At 44.4% G+C, this 17586-nt stretch overlaps 1 protein-coding gene across 1 annotated transcript in view; it reads right to left on the bottom strand.

Annotated features, from left to right (window-relative positions):
* The window catches only part of MOB2 (MOB kinase activator 2), a 58195-nt gene that overhangs the window by 16528 nt on the left and 24081 nt on the right, over positions 1-17586 (bottom strand). The window contains exons 2-4 of the mRNA XM_019519752.1: positions 13173-13333; positions 11443-11536; positions 967-1091 (exon numbers count right to left, since the gene is read on the bottom strand). Of these exons, the coding sequence (XP_019375297.1) occupies positions 967-1091; positions 11443-11536; positions 13173-13333 (380 nt within the window). The remainder of the gene's footprint in view (positions 1-966; positions 1092-11442; positions 11537-13172; positions 13334-17586) is intronic.

The following is a 17586-nucleotide window of genomic DNA, read 5'->3' as shown; positions in this document are numbered from 1 at the left end:
AAGGTGTAGCCCATAGGGCATTTGGCTCCTGAGCGCTTAGAAATTGGACAATGTTGACTAAAGATATGGTCCATGTTTTGAAAGTGTCTGACAATTTTAATAAGCAAGTTGCCTTTTCCCAAATTAAATGCATGACACGAAAGGTGTCACAGACACCAGGAGTTATATAGGCTGTGTTTATATAAGAAGTGCCAGACTGGCACAGACCACAGGTCCTAGAAGGTCCCAGTATCCCATCTCTCACAGCAACACCCAGCAGATGCTAATGAAAAGAACATTTATGCTGGGCCAATTCAGACTGATGTCTGTTTCCTGCCCCATTCCCCCTACAGCAGCAGTGTTGGGATGTGGCCAAGCACCTGGGGCAAAGAGGAAGTGGTGACTTTCTGGTTGCTGCCATGATCATGAAGATGTGGCTGATGGCAGCAGCTGCTTTTTTTCCCCACTTTCCCCCACCCCCGTCAACTTCTGGGACAGTTGCCCCTCTTGCCTCCCCGCCCCACCCAGTTATACCACTGCCCTACAGCCTCTGGCATTCAGACTCCTAGAAAGTCCTACTTTGTAGATTGTGTGTCCCAGTATCACGTTTATTTCCAGTTAGGCTACCATTACTGAATTGGCTTGGGTTTCCTTGTTGTCTACTGATGCAACAAAACAAGGCCCTAAGTCATGCAAGAGTGTGCAAGGAAGGGAAAATTCACAGGAGAGGCTACAAGGCTGATAAATCAGGCTGAAGTTTCACTCCAGTGCACATTACTGAAAGTAATGGGGTATGCCTCTTATTGCTACAACAAGCATCTTGGACTCCTGTCAAAAAGCAATCTATAGAAAGTTCTGCAGTAGAGATTTTACTACATTTCTAAACAATTAGCCTGAGTCAAGGCTAAGCAAAGAAAAATGTCTCGTTTAAGACCCTAATCCCTTTTACTGGGGTACATAGGGGGTCCTCCCCAGAAGGAAACGTACCATATTTTGTAGGAAAGACATCCTCATCTGTCACTAGCTTCTGCACCGAACTCATGACGAAATCAACATACTGAGGAGCCGTGCACTTTATCTTCTTTCCCCGCTCATCATACCAGTAGTACTGTCTGTGGAGAAAATTGACAGTGTCATGCATTACACCTAGGACCCTTAGCTCAATTTACAGCAGGTTGCTAAAAACACATGGGCATGTCTGGCCAAGTAGTTTAAAGTTGTACGTAACCTATCAACTTCAACCACAAGACAAAACTATATCTATTGCCACTGAAGCACAGATGTCCATTCCTGTAGAAGGTATCCAGGTTGTAGCTGTATTAGAAGATGCTAGAAAGCTTTCAATTAAAGAATTTTTTTTGCAAAAAATCTAGTTGGTCTAATAAAAGATAATCGCCTCTACCACAAGTTCTGAATCCATTCTTGTAGAAGGAGCTCACTATAGAATGTCTTGCTAAATGGCTTGAAGCCATACAAGATATGCAAAAAACTCTAAAACTCTTGGTTCAGAGATGATACCTTTTATTAGACCAACTAAGAAATCGGGGGGGGGACTTCTCTTTCTTTGCAAGCTTTTGGGGACAATAAAATAAGGTATCATCTTTGAACCAACAGTTTTAGAGTTTTGCATTTCTTTTTGTCTCAGACCAACATGGCTAACAAATATGTCCCTGAAACAAGGAAGATGATGAATTTTAGCCGATTTTGGAATTATAAACTTCAATGCTAAACAACAAAAGTTCTCCACACCTCCCTGCCTTTCTGCTACTTGACACCACCAAGGGAAGAAATCCTGCCTTATTTGCACATCAAAGAGCAAGTCCCACAAAGGAACTCTCATGGACCCAGAGGAACAGCCATCCATCTTCAGCTTCCTCTGTGCAAAATGAAGTTTATTTTCTACCCATGAGGGGCTTTTACCATCTTTTATTTTCCCTCACCCTGAAGAAGGGTGTGTGTGCTCAAAAGCTTGCAAAGAAAGATTTTTTTTGTGATTTCTTAGTTGGTCTAATAAAAGGTATCATTTCTGAACCAAGAGTTTTGGAGTGTTTTGCATTTCTTTTGGTCTCAGACCAACATGGCTACCAAATACATCCTTGAAGCCATACAATGCATCCACTTCTTTTAATACAACACAACACTTTCTACTGGCCATTCTTTTTCTCCTCATTAGCTTGCTCAGTTGTCCTAGCACTAAGCTTAAAATCACAGGCAGCTTCTAAATGAAATGCTTCCATAACCAAAGCCCAAAATAAAATTTTCCTCACTGAAGTGATATGCTCCTCCAACAGAAGGCAGATCCACAGACAAGGGCTAGAGGTAACACTGGGAGACACTTTTGCTAGAGCAAGACTTGAGACTCCTCAATTCTGTTCCCAGCTTTCACACAGATACACTGAACGACCTTGGTTATGTCACTTAACCTTCAAGTGACTTTGGGGGGGGGGGGGGGGAGAATACCTACCTCCCTACTCTCCATATAATAGGGCTTAATTGTTTGCAAAGTACTTTGGAAAGCTTCCAAAAGAACACATTATGCAAGTGCTAAGTGTTTAAGAAACTATGGTTTAATGAAGAAACAATAACACTGTTGGTTCTAGCCCTGGCTCTACTTTTAAAAACAAAATCAGACAGGAGGCTGGAGTTTCTAGACCCAATAAAATGCTATTTAACGTAATAACAAGCTACCAGAAGGTGGCCTCATAATACCAGCTACCCTAACCTGCACTCCCTCTTGTGCTCCTGCAGCATTAACTACTATAACAGATCTATGCAATTTCAAAAGAGTTTGTGCAACTAGTCAGATCTCTCCTGCATCCCTGTTGTTCACAAGGCCAGACCCCACTCCTCTGCTCCTGAGCTACTGCAGGTGCCTGCACTTAGAAAAAGCTCAGCCTGATGAAGGGCATTTGTACCCAAAAGCTTGCAAAGAAGAATTTTTCCAACTATTTGAGTTGGTCTGATAAAAGAAGTCAGATTTACCCAAAGAACCTTGTTTGCCTATGTCCTTAGACCACCACGGCTACAACCTATACCCCTGTACTTATATTCACTACTCTGAACAAGTGATTGAGCCTTTTTTTTTTTTTTTGGAAAGAGCAGGAGACGGGCAAACTGTAAACATGCCCAAACACAAAGTGTCAAGTCCCTTGAGAGCAATCATAATTGGGTCTGCTGGCCAGGAGGCACATTGATTAGCTTCAGCTATCAAACAGCTCCATTTCTAAAGACAAAAGAAAAATGTAATAAAATGAATAAAGGCTACCAGAGGTGTAGTGACATGGCCAGGCACCTAAGGGAAGCTGCCATACAAAGTAGCTTCTGATCTCTGCCATGCCATGCAATTGTGCTCGTGCAGCAGTGACATGAGTTTTTTTTTCTGGCTGCTTCCCCTGCAAATCAGTGCCCAGGGTGGCTACCCCAGTCACCCCACCCTAGTTACACCACTGAGAAAAAACACATGATCTCCCTTCTACCAAAAAAGTTGGTATCAACAAAAGGGCTAACGTTAAGAAGGCTGACAAAGCTACTGATTTGTATCATAGTGCCAGAGCGAGGGAAAAGCAATATCAATTATGTTTTAGAGATGGGGAACTGGGAAAGATGAAGCAGCCTTTGCCCAAGGCTACACAAGGAGTGCCTACTAGAACTGGGAGATCCAGGTTTAAATTTCTGAGTCATCCTTCAGGAGAAGGAAGGGGACTGACTCAAACAGCATCCTGGGCACTCCTCAGTTATCAACCAACTGCCAGACACCAACTGCACTGGGATGTCTCCCAGTTTAGAGACTGTGGCATGGGCAGGGTTTATTAGCCACCATGCAAGTCCTCATGTAGCTCCATTTGTTAGTCCAAGCTGGAGAAGGATATACATTTTCTTTCCTTCTTCGCTAGAAGGATCAGACAGCTTCTCTGTAGATCGTTCCAAATGCTGAACTCAACTGTCTGCAGCAGGCCAGGGATCTGTTATATGACGTGCCTTAGACAAGCCATTTCTGGAAAGGATTAAGTGAGATTAATCCTGCAGCCCTAGCCAAACTATTGCTTCACTACACTAAAATGTCTAGCCACCTCTGTATCAATAATCCCTGATAAGGTGGGCGTTAGGCTCACCTAGGAACATTCTTTCATATCCTGGGTAGGGTGCCCAGAAGACTGGGTGACATGCTGGTTTTGTCTGCCCAGAGCCGGCTCAGATAGCAGCCAGCTGGGAAGATATAGGAGTACAGGCTGGAAAGTGAAGCTCCTTGTGTATACACTGATTAACAGATAAATCCTGAAGCAATTAAATGGAAATATTGGGTTTGAGATTAAGTAGTAATTGGAATGGTGTTCTATTAACAGAATTTTTCCATTGCCTGAATAAAAAAAAAAAAAAAAAAGAAAATCCCCAAGGACCTTTATGTATGTACCAAGCTGTATGGAGGGAGAACAAACCTCTCCAGAGATCTGCCTGGAGCTGTCCTACAGGAATGGGGGTGGAGCCGGGGGGTAAAGGAGGGGGCTTTCCTGGCACCAGTCTCCCCAGTACAGCTGTAGTTTCAACAGACCCGCAGCATACAACAGTAATCGTGAGAGACAGAAAACTGCAGGAACAAACCTGTATGGATTTGTAGGAATTTCCCTCAATTGGCAGGAAGTTTAAGACTATGCACTGATGCATTCTCTGCGCATTTTTAATGTGGTGCTGACAATGCACATCCTTGCTCAGCTTTTTTAAAATAGTGGGGCTGACTCTAGAAGGGTGCATGTGAGCAAGCAAGTGCAAAAACTGACTGGTTAGAAATCTCTGTGGAGCTATATCAGGCAAAGACCTGCCTTGAAAGACAGAACCTCCATCTGAATCTAAAAACAGATAACCCAACCCTTTAATCCGGGGCTGATCCTCCAGGTTTAGACTCCCATCCAAACAGGCCGGGACAATCAATGCAAATGCATGCAATTTGAATGGCAATTAACTCACATTAGTCCTGTGCAAAGTGTTAATTCAAACACTTCACAGGTACTTGGGTTCAGATAATGGGCTTGTATATCTGTATACCAGAAATAATCCTTGTATATCAGGATCCAAGAATAAAAGGCTTCGTCCCAGGGGGATGTCCATCATTTAAGAACCTGTCTCCTACTACCAGTTTTAATTCCCTTTAAAATAACATATCCTGCTTTACACAGCTAACCAAAACTCCTCAAATACAAGGAGTCATCAGGGCTGAGCCAGCCCCGGACCTGAGTCAGCCACAATGACATGGTTACACATAATTTACGCTGGGCTCAATAAGTCCCATTAGTCCAGCACTGTTGGAACACGCTGTGCTGACGCCACCTTTCTCTGCCCTGAAACACCTCCTGTGCCAAGAGGGGGAAGCAGCTGGCGGAGAGCTGGCTATGTTCTTCCATGCTGCAGAACACAGATACCTGACAAAGCACCCATTATAGGGCAAAGGAGTCAGAAGGATCTGCCTCAGGTTTACAAACCATTTTATTAATTGCATTTGAATCCTGTGGAAGGATCACCATTAGCATAGGCCCGATCAACTTTTTAGTTAAGTTGTTTACATACCATGGACTGTGCCTAACATGTTTAAGCATTTGTAAATGTTTTCCCAATTTGTGCATGGTAATGGACCAGATTTGACATACTTTGTCTTGTAAATAGAAGGGAAGGGACAAGGAAAGCATCAGCAGCATTAAGGTTAGTTTTTGTTTTGAAACAGAGTCAGGTGCCACTGCATGCGCCGAAGAGGAGAAACTCAGGAGACATTTCCAAGGGCACAAAGAACTGTGGTCACTTTCTGGGTGAGTCAGTACAATAATCAAGTCCTACTTTGGATGGTGCATGAGAAGACAGCCCACCTCTGCAAAATAGGCACAAAGAAAATGCTGGAACCAGACTTAGGAATCAGGCAGCAATGCAGTGTGGGGTGAAATCAGCCAGAAGTGGCAGACTGATACAACGTCACATTATGATAGTGCCTAATATACTGCCCCTGCTTTACATTACATTTATTATGCAATTAACTGGTTAATCACACAATAACTTTAGACTGGCCACATGTGCAAAGTAATTATCACACAAAAATGACTACTGTGAGAGTCAACCAGTTATAAAGTTAGTGCTTGAAAATGTGTAATAACTCTTCAGCTTGTTTCTATCCAGTTTCAATACAAGGCCCTGTATGAAATAAATGTCCTAACCCAGTGAACGAATGCTGGAGCAAAGCAGACATGAACCCACCTCCCAGGGGCCACTCTTCTAAGCAGGCAGGCAATAGTGGCTGCACAGAGATCCTATTCCTAGAAATAAGTTTAGCTTTTTGCTATACTTTACAGAAGAGGATAAGTATTATGAGGAGTTAGAGCACAGACAAAAGTTTAGTTAGTCAGCATCAAGGTGATAAGAGACCAGGGGAACAGAAGAGGACAAGTGCAAAAGGAAAGGAAAGCATGGTACAGTAAGGCAGATTGCTCAGGTCCACCCTAGATTTGGGTAAGAAGGAAGCAGCCAATCCAAAAGTAATGCTAAAAGGAGAGGGGGAAACTCTATGGACAGTCCATCATTGCAGAGGCTCAAGGAAGAAAGGGTATGAAGAAGTGAAGAGCAGTTCATTGTATCAAATGTATGGCAGATGAAGTGCAACGGTTACAGTCATCATTAATGACTTTGGAAAGGAGTTTCAGTAATTGTTTCAGGGTAAGTCAGACTGGAAGAGGATGGGGGGACAGGGGAGTCAAAGCTTGTAACAGCTTGTAAGAAGGGCAATGAAGCGAAATGTGCTGGTTTTAGTCTGGGTTTCTTTAGGATATAGGCAACAAACTCTCCTTAAAACAGGGATAAAAGCCTAAAACAGGAGCAGTTGACAAGGAGAATAGAGGATGAGGGAGCTAAGAAAATGAGGGGGTGGGTTAGAATTGACAAATCCAGGATTTCAGTGGATGGTACAGGACACCTCATACAAGAATAAAACCCACCCAGGCAATTTAGAAACCTATACTCCAGTGACTGTCAGTTGATCTTAAACACTCACTGCAAGGGAAGTTAGCAGACCTACAGTAAGTACTCGTGAGCACACTAGCCAGCTTGCAGGCTCAGTCACCTAGGCTGCTTTGAAATTTCTGCCTCAAGTCAGAAGCGGGGAGTGGGGGAAGGAGAACTTGACACAGATTGCTGAAGAGGGAGAGAAACCTTACGAAAATGAACATGCTAATTTAAAGATGACCATACATTGTGGAAAGACCCTAAAATTAACGTACTGGCAGTTTACTCCTATCTCATCATCTATGAGCAGTTTTTACAATTCCCTGCTGAAGCAGGTCTGCTCAGTTACTTTCAGGAGTGGCTTGGGTTCTGTGTCTACCCAAAAATGTGACACTTGAAACTCAGGGACCTACATTTGCTCCAAAAATTCTTACCAAGCATATGCTAAACACCACTTCCTGCCCACTCCAGCTGTCTCTCAAATTAAAAGTTATCATATTAATGAGCAAAAAAAAAAGTAAGTGATTTGCAAAGGGATTTACTGAGATATGTGCACTGTTACCACTATTAAGGCTGCCAAGCCAGTCGCCATTCTGGTCTTTATGCCAGATGCATCTGCATCCCCGCCTGTTTCCTCTTCTTGGACACCAAACATCTCATTGTTGCCTTTCAGAAAAGCCCATTGCCTCAGTAACTGTGACCAGAAGTTTCCTCCATTTACAGTTGTGTAGCTGCCACCCTGGTTACCTAATGCCTGTGGCTGCACTAGCTGCTATGTCTGGCGGGGCGGCATCTGCAGATTATGAACTGGTTTGAGATCTTTTGAGATTAAAAACCTCATGCCATATTTTACCTATAGAAGTTTCCCTACCCTGTTTACTTTCAACAAGGAGAGTTCCCTCTAACAAAGCCAGCACCACCTGGAAAACTATTTAATTGACTCTGGATGCAGGATAAACTAAGTCTCACCTGTCATTTTGACAGGAAAAAATCGCTTTTAAAAAAGTCCTTCATAAAGAAAAGACTGGACCAAATCTGTGAAGGAAGGGACCCCAAGAAGAGCTTTTGGTAAATGGCCAGGAATTTCTCTGAATACAGGATCCCATACTGTGATGACATAACATACTGGCCTAGGTGGACTACTAGGAAGTAACATATGAATACTGAAAAAGGTGAGACAGCTCTAGTCTCAGTCCAAGGGAACATACCACATAGCAAAAGCCTAGATTACATCTGGAATTTATTTCCAAAAGATTAGTGGTGCTCAACATCTCTCTCTCATGGGCTAAGTGAATGATACAGAGCTAGTCTGTGGGCTGGATCTGACCCCACAAACCAGGATCAGGTCCTGCTGCACCCTTGCACATGTGGCCTGGGGCTCCAGGGCCCCATGCCACCCCTGCTCGGCCCTATGCATCAGAATTAGGCCATGCACTGTTCTGCACATCCAACCTAACCTGCAAGACCACTGCCCCTGCAGTTTCCCACATAACCAATGGGGGACACTGAGCACCAAATGACTTGGCACTGGGGCTGGATCTGGCCCGTGGGCTAGCAGTTGAACACCACTGGTGTAGGAGGTAGGCCTAGAATAGAAAATATTATGCGATGATATATGCTGCTGATATTTAAGCCTTGAATAAGAGTTGATAATCTAAACAGATCTACACACACAGAGAAGCAGTTAAGCCCTGAGAAGATTTACATAGACATAGTATGAAAGGAGGATGGAGAGTAAGTTACAATTATGAAACACTAGATCATTACCACAATATCCAACTGCATGCAGAACTCTCTTTTAAACCAGTCCAACTACTGAACTAAATTATATCAATCCAAGCCTTTTCAGTCCAATGGAACAAGGATAGGGATATACTAAATGACAGGGTGAAAAATAAGCCTAATGCCAGTGGAGTTTAAGTGGCATACAGTCATGCATAAGTAACTGGGGCAACTCCCTTCAATCACTTCATAACTTGTAGTATAGCTCAGTCCTGTCCAACTGGTGGCCTGTGAGCTGTATGTAACCCCTGAAGAGTTAAGCATGGGGCCTGTGGGCTCCCACCCAGGTGACAGTCCCCACCCAAGTTGCTCTTACCCCAGCAGCCAAGAGGCAGCTGAAGTGCACAAGCTGTGCATATGACAAAGGGAGCTGGGCTGCCCACATCGTGGGTGTGTGGTACACATGGCCAGGAGGGACAGAGGGGCCAGGCTGCCTGTGTGGCATGAACAGCTGCTAGAGAGGAAGAAATACCCACACCATGCAGGTAGCAGGGGATGCACTGGGCAGCCCGTACAGGGAAGCCTGGGAGGAGCACCCACCCAGCCATGTGGTTTGCAGCCCCTAGGTCTGTGGCTCTTCTGGCATGCAGCCCCTGGCTCCCCCATAACAGGATAGTCCTGGTGTAGCTGTTGGGGCTGCTGCTCTTTTATGAGTGCTGGTGGGTTCTGGGGTGAAGTAAGAGAAGACAAGCGTGTCATGATCAAAACAAGTAAAAAGTGAGGTACCTTCAGAGCAAGAAACTATGAACAGAGCTTCCAAGTAAAGGCTTTACACATGCATGTACTGGCTTTACACACACATGTACAGGCAACTAGGAGGATGACCCCCAACCTGTGTTTCCCCATAACTGGGGACTCACTATCAAGCAGAAGAGCACCAAGGCTGAAGTTTGTAAATATGATTCACTCATCTGCCCCAGGGTACAAGGAAGAAAATCCAGTTGGCTGAAACTCTGTAAACAAAGTGCAGACCTGCTTCCTGGTATTTCCAAACAGCTGCAACTTTAGTTTTCTGAAACAGAACAGGAACACTCATCCCTTGCCTGCATCAGCTTCTGGCACTGAAAAGACAACCGCAGGACTCAATCTTCTCTGGCTACAGCCTGCATCTGCTCTCATTTTCTTTTGCCAATTTCTACTCAAACAGTGCTTCCTTAGTCAAGGAAGCTTTAAAGCAGCAGCTCCTCTAAGTCATCTTTCCTCTTATCAGTTTGTCAACTCTTCTGTCCATGCACAGAAATGCAGCTTTCAGCAAATGCTTCCTCCAGTTTGAATGAAGTGCACTCTAAGTGAAAAAGGCTATCAAACTTCTCAGAGATAAAAATCCAGTCATTTCTTTGCTCTATCCCAGTCACTCATTTTTGGGTTGTTGTTTTTTTTCTTTTAAATCGTCTTGCTCACATTTTCCATAGTTAGTGCAAAATAACAACTTCTCTATTTTATGGGATATCAAACGCTTAGAGAAAACCATTAAAACTCAAAGTTAAAGTACAGCACCAGCACCAAGACTACCCTGTGACTTTTCTCCACTTGCATCCTACCAGCTTCAGTCCCTGTGCTGTCTATCTAGTCACATTAACAAGCTAACTCCTTTGAAAGCCTGAACTACAACAGGGATAAGCAGAAAAGGAAGGTTGGAGGTGAAAATGACTGTTGGACTAGTATCTTTCACCCTGTCAATCAACAGATTTCATGTACCAAGACACTGTGCCCACCGCGTTGCAACTGCCCTGTTTTTATCACTCAACATTCCAGACTACTTCTGAAACATTCAGACAGTTCCTTATTCCTTGCAGAAATGGATCTCAGTTATTCCCTGGTAACTGTCAGTAACAAAGCCATCAGTCTCTTCCCGTTTACTTCTACACCTAGACTGCACATGCTACAGTCCTCAGACAGGATTGCCTCTCAAGCTTCCTACACTTGAGGTCCTGTCAACATGTAAGATACTAACACCTTTGGAAGCTCATATGAGATGTATTACACTCTGGCTGAATCTTTCAGATTTCATCATGTCTTAGACAAGTGCAGCAATTTAATTCCCTACTTCTCATGCCCCCAGCTGCACCTACTGTATTCAAACATATACAGGGAAACAGTGCTTTCCTTTGCACTTGACAGGTAGCCAGCCAGCCTTAAGAGATTGGATCAAGACTAGAGTGGACACATAAGAGACATTTCCTTTTCCTTTTGTGGTGCTATCATTTGCATTCTCCATGCCCAAGAGCCCAGAGAGACAGCCAATGGCCCACAGAGAGGGTTATCTGTCAAGTGGCCTGGTGCCCAGCTAGCATTCCAGCTCTGGAGAGAGTCCTGGGAGGCTTCCACCAATTCTTTTAGTCTTTCCTGCCTCTTACGAACTCCCACCAGCACTTGCAGTCAAGTACCATTTTTGCTTTCCATGCCTCCCCCAGCTCACCCCAAACAAGGCATTTTGCTACTGCTGCTGATCCTGCTACTTTGCTGATTGAGCTGGCTTTGCAAGAGCTTGCCTATATCTTACTTTGTACTGTGGGAAAGTGTGGTTTTCCCCACCCTTGAATGTTGAATGGATGGTGCCTGTATCCACCTCCCAATCTGCCTGCACTTCCACCCCCCTCCCTCCCATCGGGCCCCAGCCAGTGGCTCTCTAGGCTGTGCTGAAGCCACCAAAGCCCTGAAGCCACCAAAGCTCTCAACAGTGAACATGTACAGGTTGTCACTTACGTATTGCACACTGCCATGGTCTGACAAGACTCTCCTGTACAAAACTCTGAGATTGTACTATACTGTAAATTGATGTGGTGGAAGAAGGTGGTGGCTGAAAAAAGAAAAAAAAGACAAATTCAGCGATATAAACCACTTTTATTAACACTGGTAATCCCCCTAATACATTGTTACATAAAATAAGGGAGGGAAATGGCTTTATCCTGTACTTGTGCTTTTGTATGCATTCAGTCTCCTTTGGCCAAATCCTGTTCAACTTAGTGATTAAGTAATTGTGGGGTTAAACAAAGATGAGGCATGAATGGTTCCGTTTTCCTGTAGCAAAAACACCATATGGCATCAACTCTGCTCACTCACTAACCAGCGAGAATGGAAATGTCCCCACAGTAAGCTTCACCTGTGTAGCCAAATGCCCAACTCCTACAACTTCAAGTCAAGAGACTTGCTCAGTCTTGTTGTTTTAAGTTGGACTTAATGCAGTTTTTCCTGCTATGTTTAAAGCACACACTGTTACACTGTGCTCCCTTGCAAAGCACCTCAGCTCTCACACAAAATCAGCATGACAGTAATTTAACTGAAGAGCAAGGGAACCATTACAAATTCATTTTAAGAGTTAACTGGCACAGTGTGTCAAATTCACAAGATTCAAATCCTGCTCCAGAGAAACAGGACTAGAGTGGTCTGGCCAGTTCCTAATGAGCACTAGTATACTTTGTATTAACATACATTTGCATTTATGGGAGCTCCTAAAGGCCTTCTAGGCACTGTTCAGATGCATAATGAAACTGTCAGCACCCAAAAGGCCAGCAAGCAGTTTCTCAGGATTAGCACCAACTGCTCAAGAAATAACCATGACTGGGTGTAGCTTTAGGTTAGGACTAGTAAAGCTGGCTGAACATCAGGAGGCAGGCAACTGGTCAGAAACAAGAGACAATGGGGTACTGATGCAGCATTTGCTCACAGAATATAAAACTTTTAGTCAAGCTAATTCCACAGAGATTTGGAAGGGAATGGAGAAGAAAATCCAGCCAAAAGATATATGCTGCCTGCTTTAAAAAAAAATAACAACAACAATCTGGATGATTCATTAGGACTTGCCTACAAGTCAGACTTTTAAAAAAATGTTTTTAAAACACCAACACCTCCAGCCATAAACATAGTCGAGCCAGCAGGCTTAGCAGACCCTTCAAAAGGAAAATGATGGCCCTCAAGAGACCTCTAAAGAGGTTAATGTCCTCATCGGCATATCACTGAGAGGGGTAAGAAGGGGAAGAATGCATTAATATTTCTACCCTGAAGAGTGCAGCTGACTTGCACCAAACAATTTTGGGTAAAGAGAGATGTAATAGCTGCAACAATATCAAACAATACTAATACAGCTGTTAAGATGCAACTGTTACGCCTGCATGAGCCTGTAGTCAATGAAGTGCAGTGAAAAAAATGGAACTCAATTTGTTTCATTCTTAGGGTCACAAGTTAGGGCAATTTAGCTAAATTGTATCATGCAGACATAACAGCTTGACATACCCCTTCTAAAGCAGCTACAACAAAATGTATGTTTGTCCATACCCTTAGCTTCCCTTTGAGATACACTGATCAACAGTACATAATAATCATGTTAAAACATTCAGTGACTATTTAAGTGCTGAAAACAGTCAATAGGAAACCTGAAAAATAAGAGGCTTTCTGGGCGTGGACATCAGGCTTCAAACTGTATTCATGTTACTTACTGTTACTGGCTAGCCACTCATTGAGATCTATTTCTCGCGGTAACATCACTAGTTCCTTGAATTCAAAGTCAGTAATTCTGGACTTTGTGTATTCTGGCTCTAGATAGAGTTTCTTCTCTTCTGGTGCTGGCTTTTTACCATTTGGCTTTCCCTTGGATTTCCTACAAAGGAACAAAAATGGAAAAGAAAAGCTACCATTAGTCCTGGAAAGCACTGTAGTGCTGACTATCTAATTTCTCCACCGTACATTTGTCTCCCATTTGCCTCCATTTGCTTGCTCTCTTTTGTAGCACATCTGATTCATTCATCTCACCGTTAGGAGTCCTCCACAGATCCCTCTAGCAAAGAAGAGGAATGTACTGTATTTACTTTAATATAAGATGACCCCCTCCCCCCACCATCAGCATGAGGGGGAAACCCCCTTGTCTTACATCTGCATATAAAGTGGAAGGGGAAGCAGGCAGCTGATGAGGCTCCAACTCTGGCCCTGAGTCAGGGCCAAAGTCAGACCTACAGCACCCTCCTGCAGCTTCTGCCCATCCTCCCTCTTCCCTCCTTCCTAGCTTGGCTCAAGGTTCAGGCTGGGGTTTCTTTTGGGAAACTCCTTCACCTGCCTTGGACACTGCTGCATGGCCAGGCAAGGGCTGAGCTGCCATGTGCTGTGCTGCAACCTGAGCAAGGTCAGTTAGGGGGGTGGGGGGTGAAGGGAGAAGAGAAGGGGAAGAAGCAGAGACTGGGGGAGTTGCAGGGGGAGGGGAAAGACTAGGAGCACAGGGGAGGAGCAGAGGCTGTAGAGATGGGGGTGGGGAGTGCAGGTGGCAGGGGGCAGAAAGACTGCAGAGGGAAGAAGTGGACAGGGCAAAGAGCAAGGGATGCATCTGACCTCCCCCTCCCCCCTGTACACCAACCCCCGCCCAGCTACTGCCTTTCCCTGATGTACTGTATATGCATGTGTGCATGGGGGGTGGAGGGGTGGCATTCAAGACAACCCTCCAATACTTAAATTCTATACCTGGAAAATTATAACAAATTTATATAGAATCTAATTATTGGGGGGAGTGTTATATACAGGGATGGCTTCTATTAGAGTAAATACGGTAACACCCAGGAACTCTCATATCTGAAGGTCACCTGCCTTCAGCTTCAGGTATTTTGCATCTCTCTCACAAGTTTCTTGTATTAAAGAAAATGCAGGTAATTAAAAACAAACACACAGTAACAGTACACACTTTCTTTGTATTATCATGCAAATAATAATACAAAGAAATACTGGGGGGGTAGTGGTACACTCAAGAGAGTGACGTTTGGGGCACAAAAGGAGTTTATCCCCTTACGCAGGAAAGGGGGTAAGGGGACAAAAAAGCCCCCTTGGCTGAACAGGAAAGACTGGGGGAAAGAAAGATTTATAAGCAGTGGAAGCAGGGGGCAGTCACCAAGGAGGAATACACCTCCCTGGCACGCTATTGCAGGGAATCAGTAAGGCAGGCCAAGGCAGGACTGGAGCTTAGGCTGGCTACAACAATTAAGGACAAAAAAAAAGTCCTTCTGCAGATACATAGCAAGCAAAAGGAAGGCACAGAGTAACATACGGCCCCTGCAGGACAAATCAGGATGGTTGGTGGTTGACACAAGGAAAAAGGTGGAGCTCTTCAATGAGTTCTTTGCTTCAGTATTCCTAAGTACTGACAAAGACAATTCCCCCACCTTGAGCACAGACAGATGTCCAAAAGGCACCAGACTGCCAAAGGTTAGTGCTGACTTGGTTAAGGAACAGTTGGAGGGGCTGGATGGGTGCAAGTCAGCTGGCCTGGATAACCTCCATCCATAGGTGCTCAAGGAATTGGTCAGTGTCATAGCTGAGCCACTGGCATGGCTGTTTGAGCACTCATGGAGCTCCGGCCAGGTTCCTGAGGATTGGAAAAAGGGCCAATGTGGTGCCCATTTTTAAGAAGGGTAGAAGGGGTGAGCCAGGTAACTTCAGGCCAGTCAGTCTTACCTCTATCCTTGGGAAAATACTGGAAAAAAAAAATCAAAGAGCTCATTTGTGAAGGCCCAGCAGGGAAATGATGATGAAAGGAAACCAGCATGGGTTCGTCACACGTAGATCCTGCCTGACAAACCTTATAGCTTTTTATGACCAGGTCACATACTGCCTTGACACAGGAGCTGAGGTTGATGTCACCTACCTGGACTTTAAGAAGGCCTTCAACACAGTTTTGCACCCTATTCTCATAAGGAAGCTAGCAGGCTGTGGAGTGGATGCTTACACAGTTGGGTGGATGGTCAACTGGCTTAGGGACCGCACCCAGACAGCGGTGGTGGAAGGGTCGTTCTTGGCCTGGAAGGAGATGGGCAGTGGGGTTCTGCAGGGTTCGGTCCTTGGACCGGTGTTATTTAATATCTTCATTAGCGATTTGTATGAGGTGTGGAGAGCACCCTCTCTAAGTTCGCAGATGATACCAAGTTATGGGACAAAGTTAACATGCTAGAGGGAAGGGAGCAGATACAGGCCGATCTGGACAGATTGGACCAATGGGCAGAACGAAATAGGATGCAATTCAACAAAGATAAATGCAAGGTACTCCACCTAGGGAGGAGGAATCCCCAGCATATCTATAGGTTGGGGGATGACCTCCTCAGCAGCTCAGCAGCTGAGAGGGATCTTGGAGTCATAGTCGTGTCTATGAAATCTATGAGGTGGCAGTGTAACGAAGCCATCAACAAGGCCAGTTGCACCTTGCTGTGCATTAGCAGATGCGTGACCAACAGATCAAGGGTGGTGATGTTCACCCTCTATGCAGCATTGGTCAGGCAAAAAATATAACTATGAAATTTGGGGTTTCATCTTGAAATGCAGACTTAGTTATTATAGATCCTCCACTCTGTCTTGTCTATTTGGCCTGCAGGCTCTTTTCAGGCACTGACAGTTTCATTATGCATATGGACAGGGACTTTAGGAACTCCCATAATGCAAACATATATCAATATAGTCTGTTGCATGCTACAACAGCATTTAGTACCTGCTATTGAAGGGTGTTGAGGAATAAAACAGTTCAGATCGTTACACGTGATGTGAGTGGTACAAGTAAAGGTTTCATAATCAAGGTTCCCCTAACATAGCCAGATAAGAGAAGATCATTTTTGAGCAACAGCATTCCAGTCCCAGGACACTGCTGAGAGGAAACTAAGGTTTTCTGGAGTAAGCATGAAACTGGGCAGTGAACATTAAGATAAAACCAGCTCTCGCCATTTCAAGCGGTGCCCTTGTGTTCAGGTCTACTGGACAGAAAGACTTGATGCATTACATCACATTTCAAATCACCCAACATCTCATACTTCAGTTATGAGAAATTTGGAAGTGCACAGCAGATAGATACCAGTGCAACTGTGTTATGGAATCCATCGCTGGGGTTTTTCTAAAAGGCAGACAGCCATGTGCTACAATGCGTATTTACATACAAGACATGTTATCTTTTCCCTCTACCTTATCAAAGAGAAATCACCTACCCCAATTGCCACAGCCTTCCTCAGAGTCCAATCCCAAGAGTCTCAATCCAAACTATAGTACTGTGCCTGACTGTCAATAACTAGGGTCCGAATGTGCTAACACACTACCTTTTCAGGAAGCAGCATGCAGACTCCAGCTTCTGTGCATTGGTCTCCCACGTCTCTGCAGACACAAAACCAACCTAACTGGAAGACTCATCTTTGGTGCTGAGCAAGAGAATGCTACAAGTCCTGTGTGCTTAGCACTGGCACATACATTCTAGGACAGCAGATGCCAAGATTACTTTTGATCACACTTGGTTAGTATAAACTGTGCTTCTCAGAGCTACATGAAGAGCCCACCTCTGGAGATCAAGGCAGCAAGTTTGTCGAAATTAACCCCAATTTTCTCCCAGGGAAATCCAACTTCACTTTCATGCTACAAACAGGCAGCATGCAGACTTCAAAGGAATCTTCAAGCAGTGCCCTTGTCCAGATGCATGGGAACTGTAATTACAACTGCTGAAGATCCTGTGGAAACCATGATTTACAGCTCAGTAAAGCCTAAAGGAAGACTACAGTGTCTCTCACTACCAAAGAGACAAGGATTATGAGTATTTCATTTCTTCAAGGAATAAACATAGGAAGAACCACCCAAAAAACAGTTCACACAGCTTATGCCATTATTCTGCATGTTTGTATGGGAGACCTAGACTGGTGTTCTGTTCTCTTGCTCTGCAAGATTACAAATGTATCAGAGGAGAGCATCAGGGGCTAGGCGAACAACTCTTTACCAAAACTCCCTCATGGTTCATGTGACCAGACTCTGAGATAGACTCCCAGCAGGGGTGGTGCAGGCACCTACTCTGGAGATCTTCAAAAGGAGACTGGACGCACACCTTGCTGGGATTATTTGACCCAGCAGTCT

The sequence above is a fragment of the Gavialis gangeticus genome, unplaced genomic scaffold (genome assembly GCF_001723915.1).
Source record: "Gavialis gangeticus isolate Ggan-Ray unplaced genomic scaffold, GavGan_comp1, whole genome shotgun sequence".
Classification (NCBI taxonomy): Eukaryota; Metazoa; Chordata; order Crocodylia; family Gavialidae; genus Gavialis; species Gavialis gangeticus.
Note: the sequence above shows the minus strand (reverse complement) of the source record. Positions and strands in the feature narration are given on the sequence as shown.